Here is a 17,398-nt window from a genome sequence, read left to right as displayed (position 1 = left end):
GATGACTTCTTTTCCCACACTTTCTAAAGGCTGGGGTGAGCCCTGGGGGGAGCCTTCTACTCCAGCCACAACTGTGGATAATGGTACTTCAGCATGGGGTAAACCCATAGACAGTGGTCCCAGCTGGGGTGAACCCATTGCTGCGGCATCCAACACATCCACGTGGGGTTCCAGCTCTGTTGGTCCACAAGCTTTAAGCAAATCTGGTAAGTTATTGATAATCCCTAGTAGCAATTATGAAGTGGTGGTGATCACTCATTTGCTATAATTAAATTGGATATTGTTTATATCATTGCTAGCGTATCCTTATAATATGACACATTAGATGATATTCAGTATTTGGCTTTTTAAATTTGTAGCACTGTTTGCTCTTTGTTTTCCTGAATTTTCCTGTATTTTGTCATTTTTCCTAGAAGTCTCAATGATTTATGTATATTTCACCAAGTCTAAATTACATTTTGATAAATTATGCAGAAAATGTCGAGTAAGTTTCGTATTATCCAACATGAGATGCTGAATAGCATAGCCATGGGGACACATACCACACTGCCTGGCTCAGGTGTCTGATGATTTCCTGAAATTTGTACCAAAAATTAGACTTAGTTCAGAAAGGACACTGATGTTCAGGTCAACACTGTCACTAACCCATAGGCTATGTATAGAATACACATTTTAGGCTCCTGTAGGTTAGGTGTGGGGATGAGGTGCTTTCTGCTTATGATCGCCAATACTCTTTGGCCACTTTTCTTGAAAATATATATCAAAATTAATTCTTTTAAATTTCCTTCTTTCCTTTTAAATATGCCGCCTTTGTCATTATGCAATGTGTTATGTTGGTAGGAACAATAATATCAGCATTGTCCGGTTTAGAAACCCTCTGATTTGTAAAAGCATGGAAGAGATTTTGTTGGATTTTTAAGTAAAAATGAATTCTTGTTTAATGGAATTTGTTACTCAGTAAAAAACTATACATGCAGATTTGGGAAAGGAAATAAAAGTGGGATTTTACACCACCCCCTTTAAAATATACTTGTCTTCTAGAAAGAATTGTTTTATATAAGTATGTTTCTTTTTGTATCATAAATCCAAAAAACAGGGCCAAAATCTATGCAAGATGGCTGGTGTGGTGATGATATGCCATTGCCTGGAAATCGCCCAGCTGGCTGGGAAGAGGAAGAGGATGTAGAGATTGGAATGTGGAATAGTAATTCATCTCAAGAGCTTAACTCATCTTTAAATTGGCCACCATATACAAAGAAAATGTCATCAAAGGTAAACATTTCAAGGGTAAAGCCCTTGAAACTTTAAATTCCAAAGGTAGTTTACCCACAGAAAATTAATGTTCTACCTGCCCATTTATGGCAACCAGTACAGTCTAGGCAGTCCCCAACTTAGGTATAGCCTCTTATATGGGCAGTCACCTAGAAAAAAACACAAGACCACAGGAACTTCCTTTCTCCCCACTGCTACAGCTTGGGATTTCTCTCCTCCTCCCCCTCCACCAGTGCTGCCTGGGACAACTCCTCACCCCAGGGTGGTGCCTGCAGTGGTGAGGATGAAGAGAAGGGCAAATCTCCATGTTGACTTTTTCCATCCCACTGCCAATTCATCTCCCATTCCACCTCCTCAACTGGAGTCTCTGACTTCCCCTTTACTCAGTCACCATCCTCCTTGTTCATCCCCATCTTTGTCCCTTTCCCATCCCAAAGGTTCTGTGACAGAAATCCCTAGGATGCACTGACCTTGATTTTGCTTTTATGTATGGACAAATCTTATTCCAAAACCTGGCTGTACATCAGAATCATGTGGCATTTGTTGTACAGCTTCTTGTGCTCTAGGCCTACTGAGGTTTTGGAAATGAGACCCAGCCTCTAAAACAAGCTCCCCAAATGCTTCTGATGCACAGCCAGGTTTGGGAACCACTGATTTACAGCATTGGTACTTCAGAAGTCTTGGTGGCTGGTGTCAGATTCTCCTGGGAACTTTTTTTCTTCAAAATGTTTGCCCAACCCCCCCAGGTGTTTCTAATATATCCCTCTCCATCCTATTACATTTGGAAGAACCTCAGAAATCATATATCTAGTGGGTTGCTGGACTAGATGACTACCAAGGTCCCTCCCTTTTAATCCTGGGATTCTAAGTCTAGGACCTGCCATTTTCATCTTTTAAATTTTCATTTGGCTGAATTTGCCTCTTGCCTCACCTTACAGCTTATAAGGTGCTTTTTACATATTTTACACAAATCATTTGATCTTCATAACATTCTGAGATAGTTTACCAATGAGGAATTTGAGTCTAAAAAAGTTGGTGACTTGCCCAAAGTTTTATATAGCTAGTAAGTGACAGAGCAAGGACTTAAGTTTAGGTCTTCCAACTCCAAACCCTGTGTTCTTCCCACTGGACCATGCTGTTTTGTGACTTTGTCTTTCCTTACAGGGTCTGAGTGGCAAAAAAAGGAGAAGGGAAAGGGTGTGTAGCCTTTTTACTCTTTCTCCTTTGTTTCTACTAGTAAAAATCTTTAGAAAGCAACTGCAAACATTTATTTAGCCTCTGCTGTGTGCCAGGTACTGTGCTTGGTGCTGGGGATTCAAAAACACTTTAAGATATGAGCTGTACCTACAATGAGCTCATAGTCTAGCATGGAGCATTTAGGAGAGCTTTGTAAGAGTGTCAGCTTGAATTTGGAAGATGTCTGGGGGTGGGATGTGTAAAAGAAATAGTCAATAGCCCAACATAACTAAAATGTAGAATTTCTAGAGCGAGATAACAAGAAATCCAGCTCTCTAGGTAGATTAAGGACAAATTGTAAAGTGCCTTCGTTACCATGTCAAGGAATTTAAACTATTCTATGTAAATTATGTGGCCAATGAAATGGAGTAGCAGAAGACTACAGGTTTTTTTTGTCTTATTTTTAAAATTTTAAAGAAAGCTAACTAATAGTAGTATGAAAGACAATGTTAGAGCAGAAGAGGGACTATAGTTAGGAATCTCAGTTATGAAGCTTCTGCATTAATTCAAGTTAGAATGAGGACCTGAATTGGGAAGCAGCAACGGGTGTACAGTGGAAGGGACTCACTTGAGAGACATTTCAGAATAGAAGGGACAGAAGAACTTGGCAACTAGTTAAACATGGGGGTGGGAGTAAAAAAGGAAAAAGAATCAAAGATGACTTCAGAAACTTGAGAAAGGGTTAGGTGCTTGCTTTAGAGACATGCATTTAGGGTGGAAATTATGAGGCTGTGTTCTGTTCTGCAGTCGGAAGGAACAGGCAGTAACAATGGGATTAGGAAAGTTAATGCCATTGACTGAGAATGGTCCTGTGATCTTCACATAAATGAGACCTTGTGGCTTCCAGTATCCGTATCCACCAGACTGCTAATTACAGACTCTTCGTTCTCTCAATTCATGTCTCAATGTAGTTTCTGTACTGCTGGGGATATTACGTTCTTGGCAACACAAATTGAAATTTTAAAATAATTTTCATATAGAAACAACTGGTGATTTTTAGTATAGCCCATACAGCATAATTAATTATGGGTTAAATTGCTTTCTTTGGACTAATCTGAGAACCACTTTTACTTTGTTCTGGTGTAAAAATTCCAAAAACACAAATTATAATTAATCTTTTAGAACACAGTCCATTTGTAAGTTAATCAGTTCTCCATTATTCAGAGGCCCTTTTTTCTTTTTGTGGGTCATCCAGGCCCATTGCTTCTGTCTTTTCCTTCTGACTGCTTGCCTTTAGAGATTTCTCTATACATTACAGCTATACCAGAGGACTGGAGCAAAGGAAGTTGAAAATTAAATAAGTTGACTTTTTAATTGTTAACAACTCTGATTAAAGTTGGTTGGAGGAGAAATTATTGGCTAAAAATGAGAATTGTGAATTGTCTTGAAGTTTTATTAATCCTTCACTATACCCAGATAAATAGAGATGGCCATGGCATCTTTTCTACTCTTTTATTTCACAAAGGGAATGATGAAAGGTGGAAACAAACAAGAAGAAACATGGATAAATCCATTTGTTAAACAGTTTTCAAATATCAGTTTTTCGGTAAGTATGGTTTCCTAGCAGCCTCCCCACTCCACTCCCTTTAATGGTGTCTATACATTTTCCCTGACTTCTTGTTTTTGTTGTCTTAAATTATTCTGCATCTTTGAATTCTTATAAATGTTCTTGAAGTTAGAGTAAAATTGGTCTTCAAGCCTTCTTTATTTTTGTGAGTTTTAACTTATGTGGCTGAAAGTATTGATCACATTTTTTATTTTAAAAATGTTTTTATCATGTTAGGCAGTGAAAAAATGAAGCTATATCATCCACTTGAATTTCAGAGATAATGAAATACAAATGAAATTCTTCATTTTAAAGTTTGGTTTCAGTGATAAATTAAGGTTTGCTTTTTCTTATTTCAGAGAGACTCACCAGAAGAAAATGTACAGAGCAATAAGATGGACCTTTCTGGAGGTAAGATAATCAAATTAGTTTGAGTATATAATCATCATTGATGTATAAGCATGACAGTGACCTTCTTCTACTAAAAGAGCACTGACCCCGATCAGGAGAGGGAAGTCCTGTATTCCTATTAAAGTAATTCCTGTGCTCTCCGTCCTGTACAGTAAAATGATGTGATTAAATCAATCAGTATGCTTTTAAATTGAAAATCACTGTGCATCTCTTAAGGTAGTAGTGATATTAGTCTGATTACTTTAAATATATTCATGTCAAGAGTGAGTTTTCCTCGTTGGAGGAGATAGTCTTCTTGGTGCAGGGATCAGTGTGTACAAAGGTCCAGAAATATGACAGAGACATCTAAAACCATACTGGGAAAATTGCAAGCAGTTCAATGTAATGGGACAAAAAAATACAAAATGGTTTTGGGGGGAGTGTGATTGTGAAAGATGAAAAGCCTGGAAAACTAGGTAGGTGCTAAATCATGAGGAACTTAGGGTTTTGAACTTAATTCTGAAAGTAATGGGGAGACAGTAAAGAATTTTAAGCAGGGTAATAGCATGATTTGGCTTAATGTTTAGAAAGATGTTCTTGGCTATAGAGTGAAAATATCTTAGGATAGACAGCATTGGCAGCAGAGGACAGACTTAGTAACTAACGATTGCAAAAACAGTTAGAGATTGCAACAGCCAGGAAGAAATTTCAAAGCCCCCAACTATGACAGTTGATGGAAAAAACATATTTCACTGGAGATGGAAGAATTAGAATTGATCAAACCTGATAACCAGTTTGAGCTTGTTTGTTATAGGGGATGAGGGAGTATGTTTATAAAAGATGGCTCCCAGCTTTCTTTCCTGGACAATTTAGTAGATGTTAGTGCTGTTGTATTAGTTTGAGTCCAGTCTAGAGAGAGAAACTACACATTAATTAGAACAGGGAAAGCTTAATGTAAATACAAAGAATTGTTAGCTTTAACAAGGAACTTGAATAATGAGGGTTTTGTGGGTAAGAAGAGAACGCTAAAGAATATGTGAATAGCAGATAGTTAACCATAGGACTGAGATACGGCACCTAAGGAAGAGTCCTCTATTCTTCATCCTTCCTTCTCTCCCTATGCCCCCCAGACTCTTGGGCATGGTTGTGGCTCACTGCATGACAGAGAAGTTACTGTGTGCTACCCTGGTCGAATTGCAGGAAATCCACCCTCTACGATAATCATGAAAGCTGTTCATGAGATTTCTCACTGGAGGGACTGCTACAGAACTGCCAGGGGGGGTGGCCTGTGAACACTGGGTGAGGCAAGCACTGTAGGTACCTAGTGCTGCCAGATCCATGTTTACAGAGCAGTCAAAGTGTGAGTTTGGACCTGAGGTAACAAATCAGTAATTGACACAGCCACCCCTTTTGACCATTAAGTTTCCACTCAGAACAATTGTTTTGTCTCCTAGTGAAAGCATTTGCTTTCTTGGGGACTAAGATTTCTCAACCAGGTAAACCCTTCTATACACATTAAACTCCAGCACAATGAGAAAACAACTCTGTTTTGTACCAAACTAGCTTTCTTTTTTACAATTGAGGAAGTTTTCACCCTCCCCAAAATGAGGAGAGGTACAGTCCCAAGATTCATCATAACCATCACTAGCTATATTTATTACCCATTAAATTCACCCACATTCTGTTAGTCTTTAGACTAATTTGTAACGTAATGTTTCAATACCTTGTATATATTTTTTGAAGATAGAGAAGAAAATGGTTAGAATACACAAAAGAATATATATACATCATAAGTAATAGAAAACCTGCAAAGCTATCATCCTCATTTTTGTAATTGATCACAAAGAATCATTGGTATCTATGGCTTCTTTCTTTCACTGCCCATTCCATACTTCCCCACTCTCAGCCAGAACCTCAGGGGCTTTGGGTTCTTTAGCTAGGAATGACCCAAAGGGGCTGAGTCCTCAGTTGTTCTGCCATTTTGGTAGCTGTAGTTTTCAATTAACCTTTACTACTGGACATGGAAGTAGTAAGAGATATCTCAGAGAATCCCTGTGGGTTCTGAACAGTCCTCACAGTCTCCATTGTGTTTCAGCAAACCAATGCCCCCACCCCCTCCCCGGTAATTGGAATCAGTCACTTTAGCAATAGATTGGCTCTCTTTTTGCCTGTTCGTTCATTGCCATAAGGAGTGTAAAATGTCCACGTGGCACCAATTCAGTAGAACAATTGTTTTCTCTCCTGGTGGAGGCATTTACCCTCTTGAGGGCCTAAGATCTCTAACCTAATAGAGTTGCTAGGACAGGAAGCAAGAATTCTCTAAGTAACTTATTAGGTGTAATAGTAAGGGAAATCATTCTCAGTTTTACCTTTTGACTCTAAGACCCAGGGTATTCTGGTAATGGGAAAGACATATAGTGTATCCAGTAAGAACCCCATACTTGCAGAAGCTGTCTCCTGATTTCTCTGTAACTGAGGCTTCAGTAAGCCATTCTACCTTTCAGTTTGGCTAGCCACTTTCAGATGATGTGGTATGTGGTAAGACCAGTTAATTTCACAGGCATGAGCCATTGCTGCATTTCCTTTGCAATGAAATGAGTTTCTTGATCAGGAACCATGCTGTGAGGAATGCCATGGTAGTGGATAAGGAATTCTCTGAGATTGTGATGGGAGTCCAGGCAGAAGCATTACAGGCAAGGAAGGCAAATCTTTATCCAAAATATGAGTCTGCTGCTATGAGGAAAAGTCTTTGTCTGCCCCATGGCTCACTGAATGGCAGAGAAGTCATTGGAAGTCCACCCTCTAGGGTGCTGGGAAGAGCTGTTCTCCAGGAGGTGTCTCACCAGAGCCACTCTGCTTCAGAGCTCTTTGGAGGTATAAGGAACTTCTAGGAGAAGCTGCTTGCTGGCCTGCTAGGCACTGGAGAAGCTAGGAGCCTGCCAAGTGAGCACACTGGAGCCAGGAAGCAGAAACTTTTCATCTTGCAGTCTCTCTCCAGCACTCTCCACTGACACAGCTTTAGTGCAGCTGCCAAAGGAAAAATATTTGAAGAGCCCGGATCTGTTTTTCACAGACCAGTCAGAAAGGGTAAATTTTGGAGCTAGGAGACGATAAATCAATAGCAGTCACGGCCATTGTTTTAGATGGGAAATGTAGTAGCAGTAGCAGGTTTCATAGGTTACTGAAGTTGCTATGAAAACCTTGTGGTGATGTCTGATAAACAGTGGGAAGTCTGAATATGGAGCTCGGGAGGGATAGGGTATATAATAAGTTTGTAACTAATTGGACTTGTATAGTAGTGTAAGCCACAAAAATGGATTGCCAGAGAGAGTTGTAGAGTAATGGACTAAAGACAGAATCCTGGGGGAATGATAAATTTAAGAAAAGATCCTGAGGAGAAGTAGGAAAACTTAGAATAGAATAGAATAATTTTGCAGAAGGCAAGAGAGCATAGAGTTTTGAAAAGAGGAGAATGATCATCAAGGAGTAGAGTTGACAGTTGGGGTGGAAGGTGCAGGGTGGTGGATCATTTGTAACTTTAGCCAAGGACTTTATTAAAGGACTGGTAGGTAAAAGATTTGCCACATTTGACACTCTAATCAGTTTGTGAAGGGTTGCAGAAGTGTTAGGCATGTGGTGAAGATGTCATTTCTGCTATTATTTTAAAATATATTATTTGGGTAGGAAAAAATAATGTAGATTATCAGGAAGAAACAGCTTGAGAGAGATTAGAATGAAGAGTTGACTGGATTTGGTTGCAAGTTTGGGTGTGGTTAGTGAAGGAAAGAGTTCAAGAAGGGTAGCTTGGGTGTACAGGTGAATACAGGGAGAGAGAGGACGGAGGAGGAGGTTGTTGCAAAGGGTTATTGATATTAAAGGAAAGATTCTGTTTCAGTTTGCTAAAGCTTCCAGAATACAATATATCAGAAATAGTTGGCTTTTACTATGATTTATTAGCTTACAAATTTATAGTTCTAAGGCCATGAAAATGTCCAAATTAAGGCATCAACAGGATGATAACTTCTCTAAAGAAAGGCTGCTGGCATCTGAGACACCTCTGTCACATGGGAAAGCACATGGCCGGCATCTGCTGGTCCTTCACTCCCGGGTTTTGTTGCTTTCAGCTTCTGGCTTCAGTGGCTTCCTCTCTCAACTTCTGTGGGTGTGTCCTTGTCTCTTAGCTTCTGTGGGGCTTCTCTGAGCTCTCTGGCTTTGTGTGGGTGTCCTTTATCTTCTTATAAAGGATTCCAACAAGAGGATCCAAGACCTACCCTGAATTAGGTGGGTCACATCTCTGTTGAAATAAGCTAATTAAAAGTTACCACCCAAAAAGTTCTGCACCTACAGGAATGGATTAAAAGAACATGGCCTTTTCTGGGTTACATAATAGGTTCAAACTACCATAGGCTCTTACAGGTGCTGAAAAGAAGATTATTCACATATCTGACCCATAGATGGCACAATACTATAAGAAACTAATGGCATTTTAAAAATATGCCTATTTTAAGAACATTTTCCTTGGTTTAAAAAAAAAAAAACCAAGCAAATAGACCCTAACTTCTATCAAGTTGTGTAAGTGATGTAGGTGAACCCCAGCACCTCGAAGGAAGTTAAGTAGAATAGAGATGATATATTGGTGTATTCTGCTATTACAAGCCTTTGCATCATGCCTTTCCATTTGAAAGAGTAAGTATTGTGGTGGTGGCGCAGACATCTCAAAGAAGAATAGCAATTAAAAAAGAATAATGGATTGAGAAAATGTAGGAAATGAGGATTGGAAAGATGGGAAAGAAAAAGATGTTAAAGATAAATGAACATTTCAAGACTGTGTGACTCCCCATGAAAGAACAGGAAATACCATGCATATGGTTTACCTATGTTGTGTTAGAAGTGACGAATGTGGCATTCAAGTGAATGTGCCTAGCAGTCAGTTAAAAGGTGTGGGACTGAGCTTAGGAGTGAGGTCAAAGCTAGTGATTTGTGTTTGAGGGTCACTTGGATGGAGAGGACTGTTGACACCTTGATAGTGAATAAAGACTCTTAAGGGAAGCGAGTTTATAGATAGGTGAAGGACTGAGCTGAATGGGTCTTGGTATATCCCCACATGGAAGAGACACAAGGAAGTGGATTCAGCTGGGGAGAGAGGAGAAGACTCCAGAAGAATGGGCATAATTTCCACTTATGAAAGAATTTTGAACTAGAATGGTGGCCTGTATCAAGCAAAGAAGATTTTTCGGGGTGGGATGTTTACAAGAGAGGAGATTATATTTAGTGCAGAGGAGAAATCAGGACTAGGAGAGTAATTAACAGAGAAAGGTCTTAGGAGAGGGGAAGATGTTAACCTATCTGGTCTCTAGTTTTTCCATCTTTTAAAGGGGAATGATGCTAGTAGAGTTACGCACATTAAATTAGTAAACATAAAGCACTTAGAACAGCTCCTAGCACATAGTAAATGTTTAGTAAATGGTAATTTATCATGGTGGGCTGGTTGTTACTATTTGTTTCTTGTTAATGGGACACTGTGATTATTATAAAATTGAGCAGATTACAGATAACTAAAGATGCCTAAATTATATTACTCTTATTCAAATGTAAAAGTAGTCTTTTTAAAAATGAGGTTTTGAGCCTCCTTCTGTTTATTAGTTTATTTTCAAGTTCATCGCTTCAATAAAATAAGAATATATTCTAAACCCATCTTCCTTTGTGAGAAATGCAAGATTTTTGAAATACAGGTGCATTTTTTCACTTATTCTTGGTCAAGGCAAAAGTCATTTTATTTGGAAAGTGAATATTTTTCTTTCTCCTATAAGTTTATCTGAAATGAATTAGGTTAAGTGTCTTCCTGCTTGACCATGTTGTCCCTTGCATTTATTAGGAATGTTACAAGACAAACGAATGGAGATAGATAAACATAGCCTAAATATTGGTGATTACAATCGAACGGTCGGGAAAGGCCCTGGTTCTCGGCCTCAGATTTCCAAAGAGTCTTCCATGGAGCGCAGTCCTTATTTTGATAAGGTAAGATATATGTTTTTTTTTTTTTTTTTTACTGGCTAATATAAACCAATAGACTTAATAGCATAATTATCACATTAATGTTTTAGACATTTCATATAATATAGTGTTATAATTCAGTGCTAAATCCTTTTATTGGATTTGTGGTTCCTTTCCCGTTGTCCCACTTTAGCGTAGGGATTGCATTCGTATTTTCTTCCTAATCCCATAAAATATATTTGGTTCTTTTTATGTATTCTAGAATTAACACTAATCTGATCTCTTCTGTTTTCTACCTGTTTCCTGTTGATGCTGGAATGTCATGTGACTTCTCTTCTGTTCCTGAAATGATTTCTTCCTTCCACTTGCTTGCTTGGCTGGTGTTGCACATTTCTGTCTGTCCAATCAGGATGGCATTGTAGCAGATGAATCCCAAAACATGCAGTTTATGTCCAGTCAAAGCATGAAGCTTCCCCCTTCAAATAGTGCACTACCTAACCAGGCCCTTGGCTCCATAGCAGGGCTGGGTATGCAAAACTTGAATTCTGTTAGACAGGTAAGTCTACATGTGTATTTTAGGTTCTCTGTTGAATGATTTGTATAAGTTATAAGATCTATGTGTAGTATTTAAATCAGTTTGGTAATGGGATGTTTGTCTCTAAAGAATCCCACTGGGTGTTTTTGTTTTGTTTTTTTGTTTTGTTTTGTTTGTAGAATGGTAATCCCAGTATGTTTGGTGTTGGAAACACAGCAGCACAACCCCGGGGCATGCAGCAGCCTCCAGCACAACCTCTTAGTTCATCTCAGCCTAATCTCCGTGCTCAAGTGCCTCCTCCATTACTCTCCCCTCAGGTAAATAATCTTCCATTATATCGTTTTCTGTTTACCTGGAATAAGACTTTGAAAATAATTTCATAAGGGGCAAGGATATTTTAAGCCTTAAATTTACCATTCTTTTCCATAAGACATCTTAGGAGGAAAGCTATAGCAAAGTAAAATTGGCTGGTTTAAGGTTCACATCTTCTGTCATTACTTTACCTGCATAAGTATATGTGAACAATAAACTAGTAAAACAAAGACAAGTAGGAAAGAATATAACACCCCAAATTCATAGCCCACAAATTTAATTGCTTTATTAGTAAAGTACACATACATCAAGCTAATTTGAGTTATTTTAACAACATTATTAACTTATCATTGTTATCCTAAGGTTCCAGTTTCATTGCTGAAGTATGCACCAAACAACGGTGGCCTGAATCCAATCTTTGGCCCTCAACAGGTAGCCATGCTGAACCAGCTCTCCCAATTAAACCAGCTTTCTCAGATCTCCCAGTTACAGGTAAGTAGAAAAAAAATAAATGTGTTATTTAGGACACATTTATTGAGTGTCTGCTGCACTAGACTGTGCAGGAAACAAGACAAGCATGGTCAGGCCCTCATGGAGCTTACATTGTAAGGGAGGACGGACTGTGATCATGGGTGAGGAATGGCATGATACTATGAGGGAAGGCCCAGCCAAATCCGGGGTGGTAGGTGGTAGGGTGATCTAGAAGAATTTCCTTGATGAAATCAAAGTTTAGATTGAGCAAGAGACTGAATTTCAGCAGAATGGTTAGAGGCCACAGAGTCCAAGGAAGACATGAGATTACACCACATGAGGTAGGAGATGTGAACATTGGCTAGATCAAGCCATAGTTATTATGATGCATCCTAAAATATAACAGTGTGATAATGACAACTTCCTTGCAATCTTCCCTCCAGCGATTGTTAGCGCAACAGCAAAGGGCGCAGAGTCAGAGAAGCGTGCCTTCTGGTAACCGGCAGCAACAAGACCAACAGGTAGATTAGATCCTTCCACTTGCTATGCTATTCTTTGTTTTAATAAACTGAACTCATCAATTCCATTATAACGAAGCACTAGAAATGTCTTTAATTGAAATAGAATTTAACTGGAATGTAGTTAAATATGTTGTTCGTTGAATCTGCTCTTTGCCTAGAAGACATATTAACTGGTATAATGCGATTGTTCTACCTTCCTTCTAAGAAGGAAGTGAATTCAGAAGTGAAGAGGAATAGGTGGGTATCTGTAAAAACTTTTTTCCACTATTTTTCCCAATCATTTCGTTGTCTTAAGGGCCGACCTCTTAGTGTGCAGCAGCAAATGATGCAACAGTCTCGTCAACTTGATCCAAACCTGTTGGTGAAGCAACAGACTCCGCCATCTCAGCAGCAGTCACTCCATCAGCCAGCCATGAAATCTTTCCTTGAAAATGTCATGCCCCACACTACACCTGAGTTGCAAAAAGGGCCATCTCCAATAAATGCTTTCAGCAACTTCCCTATAGGTGGGTTTCTCCTTGGGAAAAGCATCACCTGATGTTTGGGTATCACAAGTGTGCATCCTTCTCTCTTACTTTTTGGCTATGTTCCTTTGTGAAAGCTATATTATTTTTTTTTTTAGCTATTCCATCACTGAGAGTCAGTGTAGCTCTGTCCTAGGTTTAGCCCATCATCATGCTTTAGGAAAATCATACTATTTCAAAAACTCCATGCTTAAAATGGGTTAAAATAAAGGAAGCATTTCTTTTTAAGACCCATATATCTGTAAAGGGGAGGGAAGGGGAGGGCTGAAATTGTTGTTAGAAACAGCCCTCTGGAAAAATTGTGAGCAGTGAAGCTTTAGGAAAGCAACTGGAAAGGTCACATTTGCCCTTCTCAGAACCTGGAAATTTAATTATTGCCTAAATATTTGTCACATGTGTTTTATGACTTTGATCTAGACAAATAGAAATGAATAGAATAAATAAGAAAATAGAGGTGAGAGAAGGGATTGCCTTTATCACATGTGCAATAGCCTATTCTCTCCCTTTTTGCATTTTCTTTCTCTTCTCTTACAGTGGTTTCTTATGAACTAACATTGTTGGTTGCTGGTAACCATATCGAAGACTGTTAGTTAACTAGCACATTCTGGGCTGTGGGCAGAGGTTGGTGCCTGCTGTTGCTTCTGCTACTCCTTCACTGTGGCTGAGCTGACACATTATTAGCTCTCCCTCATATTATCAAGGACTTTCAGCTAGGACATAAATTGTACTTTGAGCCCTTGAAATTGTAACACTTTGCCTTTCCAAAAGCAGCTCCCTTATCAGTTACCACTGCAGATGAATACCATAGGAAGCCATTGTGTGGTGACCAGTTGATCCTAGAGACAACAGACTGGTGGTAAAAGAATGCCCAAATACAGTGATAAGTTTGGATATTACCAGTTGAAGGGGAGTGTGTAGTGAACTCTCACTGTTTGACTGTACACACTTGATATATATATTGAGACAATGAGGGGATTAGTTTCCAAGTAATGGAGTTTCCTATCCTGACTGGCTTTTCAGCCAGAGGTGCTTTTTCCTGATTAAGAAAGTCTGCTTAACCCATGCAATCATCAGTAAAGTTTTCTAAACGAGACACCAGTAAACTATGGCCCGTTGGCCAAATTTGGCCCTCTGCCTGATTTATAAAAGTTTTATTTGGAACATAGCCACACCCATTTGTTTATAGATTATCTGTGGCTGCTTTTGACCTATAGTAGCAGAATTGTGTGGCTGCAACAGAGATCATGTGGCCTGTAGAAGCCTAAGATATTTACTATCTGGCCCTTTACAAAAAAAGTTTGCTGATCCTTGGTCTAATTGATGGGTCCAGAAAGTAGGACATTTGAAGGCTCGCTCCAAAAATGGGGGGATGTTGGAGAATTTATATTACTGAAATTTTTAACTCTGAAAACCTAATGTCTCATGCATCCTCATCAGATCCAAGGATTTGAAACTTTAAAATTTCTGAAACTTAGATGTGTAGTAAATACACAGTATTCTGACTCCAATGGAAAGTCTCCATTTTTTAATGAGCATTTCAGGTGATTCTGGTATTGTTGGTCCCTGGATCACAGTTTAAGAAACACTGGCTTATTTTTCTAACTACTGTATCGGAAATGAAATTAATTTCTGTCCTTATTCCAAGAGAATATCTAACAGGCATTGTCATATCAAAGTTCAAGTAAATTGTGCCTTACTTAGGATGTGGGAATCTCCCCTTTAGGTGTAATTATTGGGGCAGGGCATTTTTACTTTTAAAATTTTGGTGGGTTAGCAAACCGGATAGTGTTCAATTTGCAAGCAAAAGATAGCCTCTGAAAATAATCACCTGTAGTTCTTCATATTTGCTATTCTTGGGAAGTAGCTAAACAGATAATATTTTATTAGAGGTAAACTTTTATCATTTGGCCTCCTTGAAAATGTTTTCCCTTACTTTGCTAAGGAATTATAAAATCTTCAAAATTATATGGGGAAATAGTTTTCCACACTCGGTGTAATACTAGTATTAACAGTTTTACAGTTCAAGAACATTGTACTATTGAGAGTTAGGATTTGTATATGTTTCTCTTTCTCTGATGACTTAATGGAGACTTCTTCTTCTGACATTGTTTTTGCATGACCTTGCCCGAGTCCAGAATGTCTGCTCTGGATGCTTTGCTTTTACCTGCTATCATATGGCTGTGCCACATTTGCTTGATGATATTTGTTAAGGAACATTAGGCAAGATTGAAAACATTAGATTAGTTATATTTGTTTTTCTAAAAGATAGAAGTTGTGGTACCAGAAGGAAAATGTGCTATATTTTATAAGCTTTTCTTTATTTATATATTTTTAAGGCTTGAACTCAAACTTGAATGTAAATATGGATATGAACAGTATTAAAGAACCACAGTCAAGACTAAGGAAGTGGACTACAGTGGACAGCATTTCTGTGAACACATCTTTGGATCAAAATTCCAGCAAACATGGTATAAAATACATTCTTATATTTTACTTAAAAAATTTCTGGAGAAAACTAAACTTAGGCCACTTTATTTTATTTTAAATATATTTTTTTCAAAGTCAAATTCTGTTAGAACCTTTTCTCATTTAAAAAGTGGTGTATTTATTATTAAATCTAAAACTTGAAATACAAAAACCTACCCAAAAAGCAAAATTAATCCATATTATACTGTTGTACAAAAGAGGTGAGATTATATGCATTTTTTTAAAAATTACTCTCCTTTTGGTGGTCATTTGGGTTTTTTCTAGTTGATTAAATTGTTCTAGTGTTTTGCTTAATAATATTTACTTGCATTACTTTATAATGTGTTCATAGTTGGGAATTAAAACTTATACCATAATGTCAATTTCTTGTATATTGACAGATTTTTTTTATATATTTTGTTGCTATGTGTACATTATATGGATTCAATAGTATTGTCTTCTCAGCAGTTAAATTTCTCTTTTAGAAACACCCTTTTTGTCTTATTTAATGTTACCCATTCACTCAGCAAATGTTAATGGAATATATTCTGCTTTCCAAGGACTGCAGAATACATCCACCTGGAATGAATATGTACATATGTGCATGTGTGTAGTTTTGTGCATGTAAGCAAGTAAAAACACTTGCCCTAAAGGAACTCATTGTTTGGTAGCAAAAGTAAACATAGAAATAACTTTAGTACAGTGTGATAGGTATGGTAATTGTTAATATATTTAATAGTACAAATAGGATTATAATAAAAAAGTGCCATTGGAACAGTGAGTTAAGGATGTCTAACTTTGGGTTAGGCATTCATTTCATCCTGAACTGAGTTTTCAGGTTTACCAAATAAACAAGTAGGGAGAAGAACAACTAAAAGAGAACAGCATATGAAAAGTTCAAAGAAAGCAAATTCTGCTGAAATCTGTTAGTGTATCTGGGCATGTTTGCAGGTGAATGTACAAATGATAGAATGAAAGAATGATAGAATGAAAGTGAAGATGGAATAACAGGTATGGAGCAAATCATTGAAAACTTATGCATTAAAGGATTTTAAATATGAAACTGGTAGACATTTAGAGCACATAAGACTTAGTGAGGTCTGGGTGGGAGATAAAGCTGACAGCAGGTATGAGAGGGAGTGCATCAAAGAGAGTTTTAGAATTACGGCCAAAAGGACTTGGTAACTAGCTTGACTCATTCTTTATTCAGCGTATATATGGTTACCTACTGTTCCAGTTTGCTAATGCTGCCAGAATGCAAAACACCAGAAATGGATCGGGTTTTATAAAGGGGGTTTATTTGGTTACAAAGTTACAGTCTTAAGGCCATAAAGTGTCCAAGATAAGTCATCAACAATCGGGTACCTTCACTGGAGTATGACCAGTGGCATCTGGAAAACCTCTGTTAGCTGCTAAGGCATGTGGCTGGCGTCTGCTCTGGAGTTCTGGTTTCAAAATGGCTTGCTCCCAGCACTTTCCTCTCTAGGCTGCAGCTCCTCAGAAATGTCACTCTTAGTTGCTTTTGGGGCATTTGTCCTCTCTTAGCTTCTCTGGAGCAAAAGTCTGCTTTCAGAGGCCATCTCCAAAATGTCTGTAAGCTGCAGCTCCTCTCTCAGCAACTGTGCATTCTTGACTGTGGCAAGATTGCTTCTTCTGTCTGAGCTTATATAGTGCTCTAGTAAATAATCAAGGTCCATGCTGAATGGGCGGGGCCACACCTCCATGGAAATTATTTAATCAGAGTTATCACCTACAGTTGGGTGGGTTGCATCTCCATGGAAACTCTCAAAAAATTACAGTCTGATCAATACTAACATATCTGCCCACACAAGATTGCATTATGTATTATGGGGGGACATAATACATTGAAACCGGCACAACTACTATGCCTTGTTTGTCTTCAGGCTCCTTTGGTTCTCCCCTTGACCTTTAAGATTGAGCTCAAGAGTCATTTCCAAGAAGTGTCCACCAAGGTCTGTGCTCCCATAAAGCTTCTATATATGTCTATCTTGTATAAATATCTATGTAGATCTGTTTCCATCACAGGCCCATAAACTCCTTGAGGACAGTGACCACTCTGTTTATTTTGTTGTTCTATTATTTATAATGTGCACTCATTCACATTTGCTAA

The 17,398-nt window shown here is 38.3% G+C and overlaps 1 protein-coding gene across 6 annotated transcripts in view; it reads left to right on the top strand.

Annotated features, from left to right (window-relative positions):
* TNRC6A (trinucleotide repeat containing adaptor 6A) overlaps positions 1 to 17,398 on the top strand; it is a 273,917-nt gene that overhangs the window by 239,120 nt on the left and 17,399 nt on the right. For 3 of the 6 annotated variants that reach the window (XM_037815355.1, XM_037815359.1, XM_037815361.1), the window contains 12 exons: positions 30 to 206; positions 1,097 to 1,272; positions 2,437 to 2,469; positions 3,974 to 4,054; positions 4,414 to 4,465; positions 10,320 to 10,462; positions 10,848 to 10,994; positions 11,153 to 11,290; positions 11,649 to 11,777; positions 12,200 to 12,277; positions 12,573 to 12,783; positions 15,138 to 15,269. In XM_037815355.1, the coding sequence (XP_037671283.1) occupies positions 30 to 206; positions 1,097 to 1,272; positions 2,437 to 2,469; positions 3,974 to 4,054; positions 4,414 to 4,465; positions 10,320 to 10,462; positions 10,848 to 10,994; positions 11,153 to 11,290; positions 11,649 to 11,777; positions 12,200 to 12,277; positions 12,573 to 12,783; positions 15,138 to 15,269 (1,497 nt within the window). The remainder of the gene's footprint in view (positions 1 to 29; positions 207 to 1,096; positions 1,273 to 2,436; positions 2,470 to 3,973; positions 4,055 to 4,413; positions 4,466 to 10,319; positions 10,463 to 10,847; positions 10,995 to 11,152; positions 11,291 to 11,648; positions 11,778 to 12,199; positions 12,278 to 12,572; positions 12,784 to 15,137; positions 15,270 to 17,398) is intronic. The other 3 variants (XM_037815357.1, XM_037815360.1, XM_037815356.1) reach the window with 3 other exon arrangements.

This window comes from Choloepus didactylus, chromosome 21 (assembly GCF_015220235.1).
Source record: "Choloepus didactylus isolate mChoDid1 chromosome 21, mChoDid1.pri, whole genome shotgun sequence".
In the NCBI taxonomy this organism is placed as follows: Eukaryota; Metazoa; Chordata; class Mammalia; order Pilosa; family Megalonychidae; genus Choloepus; species Choloepus didactylus.
The sequence above is the reverse complement of the archived record's forward strand: the minus strand, read 5'-3'. Positions and strand labels throughout refer to the sequence as shown.